The sequence below is a fragment of the Stegostoma tigrinum genome, chromosome 2, assembly GCF_030684315.1.
Source record: "Stegostoma tigrinum isolate sSteTig4 chromosome 2, sSteTig4.hap1, whole genome shotgun sequence".
In the NCBI taxonomy this organism is placed as follows: domain Eukaryota; kingdom Metazoa; phylum Chordata; class Chondrichthyes; order Orectolobiformes; family Stegostomatidae; genus Stegostoma; species Stegostoma tigrinum.
In genome coordinates this window covers 140,331,690-140,343,743 of record NC_081355.1, presented here as the reverse complement: position 1 = coordinate 140,343,743, position 12,054 = coordinate 140,331,690, and the positions used below count along the sequence as shown (strand labels likewise).

Below are 12,054 nucleotides of genomic sequence, written 5' to 3'. Positions count from 1 at the left end.
AGAGGAAGAGAAAGGGACAAAATCTGAAGTGCAGAATCCATTGAGATCGTGTAGTTTGGCAGTCTTGTCTTGTGAATAGAAATTAGAGAAGCAATGAAACGTTGAATGAAACAATGAAAAGTTTGAAAAATGAGAGGTGATCTCTTAAGATCTTAAGATAGCAAGCACTTAAAGGCGCAGACAGAGTACACTTTGGGCAAGATGGTCATTTTGAACAGAGATACAGAGAAATTCTTTTTACTTGGGTTGTGAGTTATTGGAATTCTGTTTACCAGGCCAAAGGAAACACAGTTATTGTGTGGATTCAAGGGAGAAAAAGATAGATTCTTCAATGTGAATGGCATTAAGTATTCTGAAGATAACACGGCTAATTGGCATTGAAGCATTCAATTATGTCATAGAGATGTACAGCACAGAAACAGACCATTTGGTCCTATTCGTCTGTGCTGACCAGATATCCTACACTGATCTAGTCCCATTTTGGGCCATATCTTCTCAATCCTTCTCATTCATGTACCCATCCAGATGCCTTTCAAAAGTTGTAATTGAACGCAGCTTCTTTAGCAGCTCATTCCATACATGCACCACCCTCTATGTGAAAAAGTTGCCCCTCACATCCCTTTTTGAATTTTCGCCCAACTCACCTTAAATCTGTACCTCGAGTTTTGGAGTCCCCTATCCTGGGAAAAAGATCTTAACTAGTCACTATCCATGCCCCTCATGATTTTATAAACCTTGGTCTCTGATGCTCCAGGGAAAACAGCCCCAGGCTATTCAGCGTTTCCCTACAGGCCAAACCTTCTAATCCCAGCAACATCCTTGTAAATGCTTTCTGCACCCTTTCAACTTTAATAACATCTTTTCTATAGCAGGGAGACCAGAATTGAATGTAGTATTATAAAAGTGGTGCCCCAGCTCCAGTGCTCAATGCACTGACCAATAAAGGCAAGCATACCAAATGCCACCTTCACCACCCTGTCTACCTGTGACTCCACTTTCAATGAATATGCACCTGCATCCCCAGATCACTTGGGCTCCGGGACCCTACCATTGACTGTCCTGCCCTGGTTTGCCTTAGCAAAATACAACGCCTCACATTTATCTAAATTAAACTCCATCTGCCATTCCTCGGCCCATTGGCCCATCTGATCAAAGTGCCATTGTACTTTGAGATAACCTCCTTTGCTGTCCACTAAACCACTAATTTTGGTGCCATCTGCAAACTTGCTAACCATACCTCCTATATTCACATCCAAATCGTTTACATAAATGCCAAAAAACAATGGACCCAGCACTGCCACACCCACTGCACCGCTGGTCACAGACCTTCAGTCCAAAAAAAACCTTCGACCACTGACCATCATTTTTAATGGCAGAGCAAGTTTGATCCTGTGATTGAAACTTCATGATCACAGTAATATTTTTTGCCAGGCAGGCAGTTCTATTAGTGTGTTGCTTCATATTTCTTAAAAGGTGGATGATTTTGGATTTTACTTACAGCCAGGATGTTCTGGAGCAGTCATCTCATGGTTTCTTCATTTGGTTCATATGCATTAAGGCTTTTCTAAATCTTAACTAGAGAGTTGTAGTAGGCAGAGCTGGTAGCACAGGAAGACCATTGTATCTTGGTGACCATGAGACCAACAGTGCATCCTCTTAACCAATAATAACGCAGTATCTGGTGACACCCACAACTGAGTCTGAGTATTATTCTGGAGATGTGCATGTTCACAGTTCCAAGTTTGTGGCATCATTAATTTGCATATTTAGCCATTGGAATAATAATGCACTCGACATGCACGTAAAAGAAGCGAAATATTGATAGTATGTGAGGCCATGGGGAGAGTTAGGAGATGGGGGGGAGGTGGTCTGGGAGGCCCACATCTCTTCCACCTTGCCCCCATCTCCCACGTCGTGGGTATATGCACGACGTGAGCAGTTGCGCATATACCCACCCTCAAATCCCCGATGAACTAAACAGACGTGGAGGTGCCTGTGTTGGGCTGGGGTGGATGAAGTCAAAAATCATATGATTCCCATGTTAGAGTCTGAGACAAAAAATTTCTAAGTGCTGGATTCCAGGTGGATAAACAGGAGGCTTGAAGAACGCAGCAAGTCAGGCAGCATTTGAAGGAAAGGGGCAATCAACATTTTGGGTGTATTGCCCTTCTACAAAACTCCAACGGGTTTATTTGAAAACACAAGCTTTCAGAGTCTCAAGACTTTGAAAGTTTGTGTTTTCAAATAAACCTGTTGGACTATGACCTGGTGACATTTGATTTTTGAACTAAACAGAGGAAGAAATATGGAGTAAGGATGACTGAGATTTCAGTGCAAAAACAAATGGAATGGTCAGAGAAAGGGTGATGAGCTCGTAAAGAAAAAGTAATTGGGGTGGGAAAAAGAAGTTCATTTACAAATCAAAAACCACTTATAACCTGAAGAATTGAGACTTGGGGGCATTTACTTTCCAAGCAAGTGAGAATGATTCATAACTGGTAACAATTGTCATACTAAAAAGGATGTGTACACTGCTAATTAAAAGATCAAACTTTCTGTGAAAATGCTATTAATAAATTTGCTAACAAATAGAACAATTTCATGAGAAGAAGTCCTTCCAAAGTAAATGGCAGATCAAATTGTCAAGCACTTTGAGATGACTGACACTCCGCGGTGCATCTCTGGAAATACTGGCTGTCACCCAGAAGTTGTAACTGATGTTACTTAATGATAATACAGGTCACTTACATTCATTTAGCTGTTTAGGTTTACGAGTGAATTAGAATGCACTTACCTGACAAATTTCTTCCGCTGAAGACAAACATGATTGCATGCAATATTTGTTTAATTCCTGCGTACATTATGTCTCAGCTTAAAGCTGGCCTTGAGATGCAAATGCTTACATGTCAGCAGTTTGCGTGAGAGCAGCAAAACTCTTTCCTTTTTAAGGTACATGTTTTATTTATTGCAAATTTAATTTCATTTTACCTCTGTTTACAAATGTCAATAGAGTCTGCACACACCTTCAGCTGAATTTATGCGGAGAGCTTCAACCTTTCAGCCATTTGCTCTAAAAATTCTTATCTGCCATTTTCACCACTTGGAAATTACTATAATATGTTGTAAATGGGGAAGGGATGAAAAATTGGGGGCAGAAAACAATGCGCAATATAAAAGAATGATACAGAGTGCAATCTATATCTTGTTCATTCAATGGCAGGGATCCTTCTTCTGTTCAACTGGATAAACATTATAGAAGTATAAAGTAAAAGTTATATCATCTATTTAATTGAACCATAAAGCTGCTTCAAATCCTAAAAGATTTGTAGTTTTTTTTTCAAATTTCTGTTTGACTCTTCAACCCTAATAGATGACATTCCAATTTAGCATGTGGGACCGCTTCCGAGACTTGAAGAACATGGCCAATGTAGCAACCACAAATTTGGTTCATCTCCTTGTTCATCTTCTCAGCAGGAAAGTGGTGTCTCTGTCCATCTTTAAAGTGAGTACCTTCTGAATGTAACATCATTATTCTTCCAAGCACAATCTAAACAAGATTTTGGCCCAGGCCTTTCAATGACAGAGTAGGACTGCACACAACTGTGCTTGAAATGGCACCCTGGCCCTTTTTGGTTAGACCATTTTGGAGCCTTCTTTCCAAGTTGCAGCATGGATCGAATCGCAATGCCACACTCCTACCTTCAGTTCAGTGACTTTATGTCGTAAAACATTTGGGATGCAGGATAAGCAAATTCATCAGCCCCAGAAGTACAGAAGGGGATGAACAGTGCCAGAGTGGGAGGTAGAAGTCTGCCAGTGAGCAGGACTGAAAGTAACCACTCTCAAAGCTCTGTTTCACCTGCTAGAAACAGCTCTCGAGGATTAATAAACACCTGTGAGAGTATTGGGCCAACAGTTCAGGTTAACAAGCTGACAGATCCCAAAGGAACCAGCAGGGTCTTTCACAAAGCAATTTCTGATAAACTGAGATAAAATCATCTGGCTCATTCAATTTGGATTTTCCTTGCATATTAAATTTTGTGTTTGCATTTGAAGTTATTGACTCAGCAAGTTATTGAATTCTTAATTTGTGTATAGTATTGGTAGCAGGAAAAATGTTACATTATTTCCCAATAAAGCGCCTTCCTCCATGGTTGTATGAAGAGTTTCTCACATAAAACTATGTACATATAGCTTTGTTTACTGGAAGGCTGCTGAGAAAACATTTTTAATGCAAATCTTTCTTTTCCAGGAAGAAAGATATATATCAACTACATTTACACATAAGTGAGAGCAATTGATGGTAATTAGCAAAGTGCCATGTGTAACTGGAGTTTTCTTATCAAGGCGACAGGAGAGAAAGGCAAAACAAGGCATCTTAGCACCTTAGCATCTAGAATTCTATATTTGAACTGCCTTCATTTTGATGTTAAGATAATAAAATGTGAGGCTGGATGAACACAGCAGGCCAAGCAGCATCTCAGGAGCACAAAAGCTGACGTTTCGGGCCTAGACCCTTCATCAGAGAGGGGGATGGGGGGAGGGAACTGGAATAAATAGGGAGAGAGGGGGAGGCGGACCGAAGATGGAGAGTAAAGAAGATAGGTGGAGAGGGTGTAGGTGGGGAGGTAGGGAGGGGATAGGTCAGTCCAGGGAAGACGGACAGGTCAAGGAGGTGGGATGAGGTTAGTAGGTAGCTGGGGGTGCGGCTTGGGGTGGGAGGAAGGGATGGGTGAGAGGAAGAACCGGTTAGGGAGGCAGAGACAGGTTGGACTGGTTTTGGGATGCAGTGGGTGGGGGGGAAGAGCTGGGCTGGTTGTGTGGTGCAGTGGGGGGAGGGGATGAACTGGGCTGGTTGAGGGATGCAGTGGGGGAAGGGGAGATTTTGAAACTGGTGAAGTCCACATTGATACCATATGGCTGCAGGGTTCCCAGGCGGAATATGAGTTGCTGTTCCTGCAACCTTCGGGTGGCATCATGGTGGCAGTGCAGGAGGCCCATGATGGACATGTCATCAAGAGAATGGGAGGGGGAGTGGAAATGGTTTGCGACTGGGAGGTGCAGTTGTTTGTTGCGAACTGAGCGGAGGTGTTCTGCAAAGCGGTCCCCAAGCCTCCGCTTGGTTTCCCCAATGTAGAGAAAGCCGCACCGGGTACAGTGGATGCAGTATACCACATTGGCAGATGTGCAGGTGAACCTCTGCTTAATGTGGAATGTCATCTTGGGGCCTGGGATGGGGGTGAGGGAGGAGGTGTGGGGAGAAGTGTAGCATTTCCTGCGGTTGCAGGGGAAGGTGCCAGGTGTGGTGGGGTTGGAGGGCAGTGTGGAGCGAACAAGGGAGTCACGGAGAGAGTGGTCTCTCCGGAAAGCAGACAGGGGTGGGGATGGAAAAATGTCTTGGGTGGTGGGGTCGGATTGTAAATGGCGGAAGTGTCGGAGGATAATGCGTTGTATCCGGAGGTTGGTAGGGTGGTGTGTGAGAACGAGGGGGATCCTCTTGGGGCGGTTGTGGCGGGGGCGGGGTGTGAGGGATGTGTCGCGGGAAATGCGGGAGACGCGGTCAAGGGCGTTCTCAATCACCGTGGGGGGGAAGTTGCGGTCCTTAAAGAACTTGGACATCTGGGATGTGCGGGAGTGGAATGTCTTATCGTGGGAGCAGATGCGGCGGAGGCGGAGGAATTGGGAATAGGGGATGGAATTTTTGCAGGAGGGTGGGTGGGAGGAGGTGTATTCTAGGTAGCTGTGGGAGTCGGTGGGCTTGTAATGGACATCAGTTACAAGCTGGTTGCCTGAGATGGAGACTGAGAGGTCCAGGAAGGTGAGGGATGTGCTGGAGATGGCCCAGGTGAACTGAAGGTTGGGGTGGAAGGTGTTGGTGAAGTGGATGAACTGTTCGAGCTCCTCTGGGGAGCAAGAGGCGGCGCCGATACAGTCATCAATGTACCGGAGGAAGAGGTGGGGTTTGGGGCCTGTGTAGGTGCGGAAGATGGACTGTTCCACGTAACCTACAAAGAGGCAGGCATAGCTGGGGCCCATGCGGGTGCCCATGGCCACCCCCTTAGTCTGTAGGAAGTGGGAGGAGTCAAAAGAGAAGTTGTTGAGTGTGAGGACGAGTTCCGCTAGGCGGATGAGAGTGTCGGTGGAGGGGGCCTGGTCGGGCCTGCGGGACAGGAAGAAGCGGAGGGCCTTGAGGCCATCTCCATGCGGAATGCAGGTGTACAGGGACTGGACGTCCATGGTGAATATGAGGTGTTGGGGGCCAGGGAATTGGAAGTCCTGGAGGAGGTGGAGGGCGTGGGTGGTGTCACGGACATAGGTGGGGAGTTCCTGGACCAAAGGGGAGAAAATGGAGTCCAGATAGGTGGAGATGAGTTCGGTGGGGCAGGAGCAGGCTGAGACGATGGGTCGACCAGGGCAGGCAGGTTTGTGGATTTTGGGAAGGAGATAGAAACGGGCCGTGCGGGGTTGGGGAACAATGAGGTTGGAGGCTGTGGGTGGGAGGTCCCCTGAGGTGATGAGGTCATGAATGGTGTTGGAGATGATGGTTTGGTGCTCGGGTGTGGGGTCATGATCGAGGAGGCGGTAGGAGGTGGTGTCGGAGAGTTGGCGTCTGGCCTCGGCGATGTAGAGGTCAGTACGCCATACTACCACTGCGCCACCCTTGTCTGCGGGTTTGATGGTGAGGTTGGGGTTGGAGCGGAGGGAGCGGAGGGCTGCCCGTTCTGCGGGGGAGAGGTTGGAGTGGGTGAGAGGGGTGGAGAGGTTGAGGCGGTTGATGTCTCGACGGCAGTTGGAGATGAAGAGGTCGAGGGAGGGTAGGAGGCCTGGGGGTGGTGTCCAGGAGGAGGACTTGTGTTGGAAGCGGGTGAAGGGGTCAGTGGAAGGAGGGTTGGGTTCCCGGTTGAAGAAGTAGGCATGCAGGCGAAGACGGCGGAAAAACTGCTCTATGTCCGACCGTGACTGGTATTCGTTGATGTGTGGTTGTAGGGGGACAAAGGTGAGCCCCTTGCTCAGGACTGACCATTCGTCCTCAGTCAGTGGGAGGTCTGGGGGGATGGTGAAGATTCGGCAGGGCTCAGGGTGGCTGTCTCCTCTGGGGTTGCAGGCTGTGGAGGTTGTGGGCGGAGCGATGATGTCGTCGGCCGTGGGCGGGGTTCCGTCGGCCGTGGGCAGGGTTCTGTCGGCGTCGACCGTGGGCGGGGTTCTGTCGGCGTCGACCGTGGGCGGGGTTCCGTCGGCGTCGACCGTGGGCGGGGTTCCGTCGGCGTCGACCGTGGGCGGGGTTCCGTCGGCGGTGGGAGGATCGGGGTGGGCGGCAGCAGCTGAGGTGAGGGTGGTGTGTGGGCTGTAGTACCTGGACGTGGAGGTGGTGACTGCAGCAGCGGTTCCGGAAGTTCTGTGGCCGGCGGAGGCCGATGTGACGTCATCGGTGGGGTCTCCGGCCGTGTCCTCATGGTCAATGGCGGCGGGTGCATGGTGGGGGAGGGGCAGGGACAGAGTCGGGATTTGGGAGGCGCAGGAATCCTCTTGTGGGTGGCAGGGGCCAGTGAGTTGGTTGTACTTACGATTTTTGGTATCCAGTAAAGCTGAGTGGAACTGGGTGTTCAGTCTGTGGATCCTGCGGAGGATAAAAAACAGCAGGGGTCCTTTGCAGGTCTGGGAGAGGGAGGCTCTGAGCTGGGGCAGGCTGGATTGCAGTGCCTGGAGGTGCCGGCGCATGGCTGCGAGTGTCTGTTTCAGGACTCGCAGGGAGAACCGCTTCTGAAGGGTCTGAATATTCTGGGTGTAGAGGTGGTCACGGTTGGGGCCAAATTGGGAAGGCTGAAATGTGGACTGTAGTCCCTTGGGGATGATCTGGTTCCGTAGGCAGGTGCTGAGAAAGGTGATGTGGCTGTGGTACCTGGTTTGCTTCAGGACATGGTCGAGCAGTTTCAAGGCCGAAGAGATTACAAGAGAGTTGCAATGGGAGAGAGATTCCCTGAGGTTGGTCCGGAGGGAGGAGGATGTTATTTACTTCTCCCATCCATCTTACACGTGTGTGCACAAATGTGTGCAAGAGGACTGACCTATCTCCTCTTTAACTACCCACCTACACTCACCCTTACTGGCTCCATCCCTGTCTCTTTGACCTTTCTCTCTCCTCTCTCCCTATCCTCTCCTCCTATCCATCTTCTATCCACCTCCCCACCCCCCCCAACTATTTATTTCAGAACCCCCTTCCCCTCCTCATTTTGAAGAAGGGTTTAGGCCCAAAATGTCAGCCCACCTTGTAATCCCAGAGTTAAATTTATTTTGTTGACTGAGCTTGAAGTAAAATAAGGGACTGATATAATTGTGGCATTTTATGATTTTATCTTTGATTGAGATGGCCGGAACACAAGGGCATTGCCGAATAAATTAAAGCAAGACTCTTTTGAGGTTATTTGAGGAAGCACTTCTTTGTAATAGAAATATGGAACTTTCATTCTGGAAAAAGCTGGGTGCTGGGTTAGAGTTTTGTTAAGATTGAGATGATGGATTTTTTTTAACAGCAAGGCTAATCACAGGATTTGAAGATACAATGCATATTTGCCATAATTTCACTGAATGGCAGAACTAACTGAATACTTGCTTCTCCTAATTTTTATCTCATGAAAGTAATTTGTTCTGTATGTATACCTATTTCAATATGCAGACAATTGAGTTCAGCGAACTGGATAAACCTAAAGTCAAACTTCTACGTCAAGTTCTCCATAAATTACTTGTGGATACAGAACCTGAAGAATTAGTAGCAATATTTCAAAGGTAATATTTTGTAATACAAAAAATACATATTTATATCTATTGTGGCAATCAGTAAATTTAATGTTATACAGCAATTTGAATTGTCTGTTGAGTAGCCTGCTAAAGTTTGGTATATTATGTCTTGTGGTCCCAGGATTGATCCTGTACTTAACTGAGCTAATATGATACATCCAGCTCTTTGATACAATTGCTATCCGTGGTGCATGTTATCCACTTTAGTGGGAAAGAATAATTATCAAAATATGTCCTTAGGTTGAGACAAATTTATTCCCAGACAATTGTGTGATCAACCTGTATAATTCAATGTTGCAAGCTATCAAGATAACCATGCAGTAGAACTGCAATACCCGATGGACTCTTCTTTGTTATCATCACTTTTTTTGGTAGTCAGTTGGTAGTACAGCACTTTGAGTATGAAAAGACAGTCATAGATATCTACAACACAGGAAAAGGCCCCTCGCTCATTAAGTCTTCACTTGTTAAAAATATCCATCAATTTTTCCATTTCCCATTTTCCAGCACTAAATACTCCAAGTGTTTTGTCTTGAACGCTTCAGGACATATTTGCAAGAATATCACATTTCAAATAAGCAACAACTTGTATTATGTGAGAAAAGGGTGCAGGTTTGTTGGTAATCCAACTGTACTAAGAATTACACTAACAAACAACTAAAAATTTTTGGTTGGGTTTGTAATGAGGCTCACTTGTGTTGGAAGCTACATACATGCATACACAGAGCTCTGGCCTCTGTAACTAAAAAAACACTAAAATATTAGCCCTATCTCAGCCAAACTAAAGCTTTAGGATGGGTTAGAAATGTTCTCCTTGGACATGCACCATAGCAGATTTGCCTGGTTGAATTTTAGTAAAAGCTCACTGGAACCTGGTGTATTCTCCCAGCAATACTACAACCAATCAAGAGTCCACTTGCTGACCAATCTGTAGCATTTTCCCTTGTAGAATAAATTGTTGCTAACTTTGAAATTTGGTATTCTTGCAGTTTTTAATCTAAGGAGTCCAAGAGAAACAGCTCTGACCATATGTTCCTTACAGCATTTTTTCATCTTTAACTGTTGATATGATTTTTCTAAAGATTTTCAAATTCTTTCAACACAGAATCTCTGGAATTTCAAAGCTGGGAATGTTGCGGGAAGGCCTGAAACTCTTTCTTTCACACTTCTTACTGAAGAATGCCTCCAGCTTGGGGAGTTTAGAACAAGCTAATTTACTTAAAGCACGTGTGGACATTGCTGAAAAGGCTTTACAGTCTAAAGATATCATATTGAAGTTTTAACCATTGAACACAATGTGGAATTTTTGACTACAGCACACATTGAAAAGCCTGTTCACAATATCTGTCTTACTGTTTGTACTTGGAAGACCTGGATTAATAACCGGAGGTACTTCATGCTGCTGCTTTCGAAAAAAAACTTCAAGCTTTATATTTTTCAAAAAGACCACTAGGTGGTGTATTTCTACCATATCAGTATCTTAGAACATAGAACATAGAACATTACAGCACAGTACAGGCCCTTCGGCCCTCGATGTTGTGCCGACCTGTCATACCGATCTCAAGCCCATCTAACCTACATTATTCCATGTACGTCCATATGCTTATCCAACGACGACTTAAATGTACCTAAAGTTGGCGAATCTACTACCGTTGCAGGCAAAGCGTTCCATTCCCTTACTACTCTGGGTAAAGAAACTCCCTCTGACATCTGCCCTATATCTGACACCCCTCAATTTAAAGCTGTGCCCCCTCGTGCTCGCCGTCACCATCCTAGGAAAAAATGTAGCTGTGTAAAGGCAGGCGTTACATATATGGGATATCCTTTTCCCCAGTTGGACATTACTGGGCTGCTGTTAATGTAGGGACCATCTCTGCTTGAATTGCCTGTTGAGTCTCTCACTACAACTGGCTGTGGATGGGCTGGTGTGACTTGTGGATGGGCTGGTGTGACTTTTAGGGAATGTCCTTGCTGGCTGTTATCTATAGGAAGTGTCTCTGCTAACGTTACCTTCAGGGAGTGTCCTTGCGAGCATTACATGTAGGCAGCGTCCCTTCCGGTGTTACCTGTAGTATTTCTCCTACAGTTGGCTGTGAATGGGCTGCTGTGACCTGTATAGGGTGTGTCCCTCGCCGTCACGTCCAGGAGTGAGTCCCAGTGACTGGCCTGCGCTAGTGGGCCGGTGTCCTTAGCTTTTATGACACCAATTTTAATGCCTTTATGGTTCAGATTGCAGTTTATAGCAAATTATATTTCTACCTGTTCGTGGCTACAGAATGCCAGTAATATGTTCTATTCAAAGAATTCCTTAAATTACATCTGACTTTGTGTTTAAAAATAATTTGTATATTTGTAATCTCCGAACGTGGGTGTACTGTAGCCTTGAAATTAAAATATTGTCAGATTAACAAGAATTATGAAGTATCTATTAAGATAGCATTTACAATTTTTCTATGAAAATACTGTATTTCATTATATATTTAATTTTTGTTTAACTGGTTCATTTTAGTTTTACAAAGGGCAGTTGTTAGCCAAAAGTTGTTAAAAGTTAAGGCCCCTGGTTTGCGCTTTAGAAAACCATGGGTGGGGAAAAGCCATTGTGTTCTTAAGTGTTATTCGTTAAATTAATGGAGAGTATACACATCATGTTGTCAGATGAAAATAAGATAAAAAGGCATACCTGCACACACCTCCCTGGTATTTTAGATAGTCAGTGCCTGTAAGTATTGTCAGCATCTTCCTTGTCTTGTAGATACCATGTTGCTCTTGTTATACCACTTAGAACAGAGAACATTACAGCACAGTACAGGCCCTTCGGTCGGCACAACATCGAGGGCCAGTCATACCAATCTCAAGCCCATCTAACCTACACTATTCCATGTACGTCCATATGCTTGTCCAATGATGACTTAAATGTACTTAAAGTTGGTGAATCTAGTACCGTTGCAGGTAAAGCGTTCCATACCATTACTACTCTGAGTAAAGAAACTACTTCTGACATTTGTCCTATATCTTTCACCCCTCAATTTAAAGCTATGCCCCCTCATGCTCGCTGTCACCATCCTAGGAAAAAGGCTCTCCCTATCCACCCGATCTAACCCTCTGATTATTTTATATGTCTCAATTAAGTCACGTCTCAACCTTCTTTCTAACGAAAACAACCTCAAGTCCCTCAGCCTTTCCTCGTGAGACCTTCCCTCCATACCAGGCAACATCCGAGTAAATCTCTTCTGCACCCTTTCCAAAGCTTCCACATCC

At 45.5% G+C, this 12,054-nt stretch overlaps 1 protein-coding gene across 4 annotated transcripts in view; it reads left to right on the top strand.

Annotated features, from left to right (window-relative positions):
* Positions 1–11,210, top strand: part of nom1 (nucleolar protein with MIF4G domain 1) — a 61,907-nt gene extending 50,697 nt beyond the window's left edge. For 3 of the 4 annotated variants that reach the window (XR_007246442.2, XR_009442929.1, XR_009442926.1), the window contains one exon: positions 3,371–3,485. Coding sequence is in view for 1 of the 4 variants with exons in the window: in XM_048520352.2 (XP_048376309.1) it covers positions 3,371–3,502; positions 8,675–8,784; positions 9,902–10,079 (420 nt within the window). In the remaining 3 variants the exon portion in view is untranslated. Of the gene's footprint in view, positions 1–3,370; positions 3,503–8,674; positions 8,785–9,901 lie in introns of those variants that run through there. The other variant, XM_048520352.2, reaches the window with a different exon arrangement.
* The last annotated feature ends 844 nt before the right edge of the window (positions 11,211–12,054 follow it).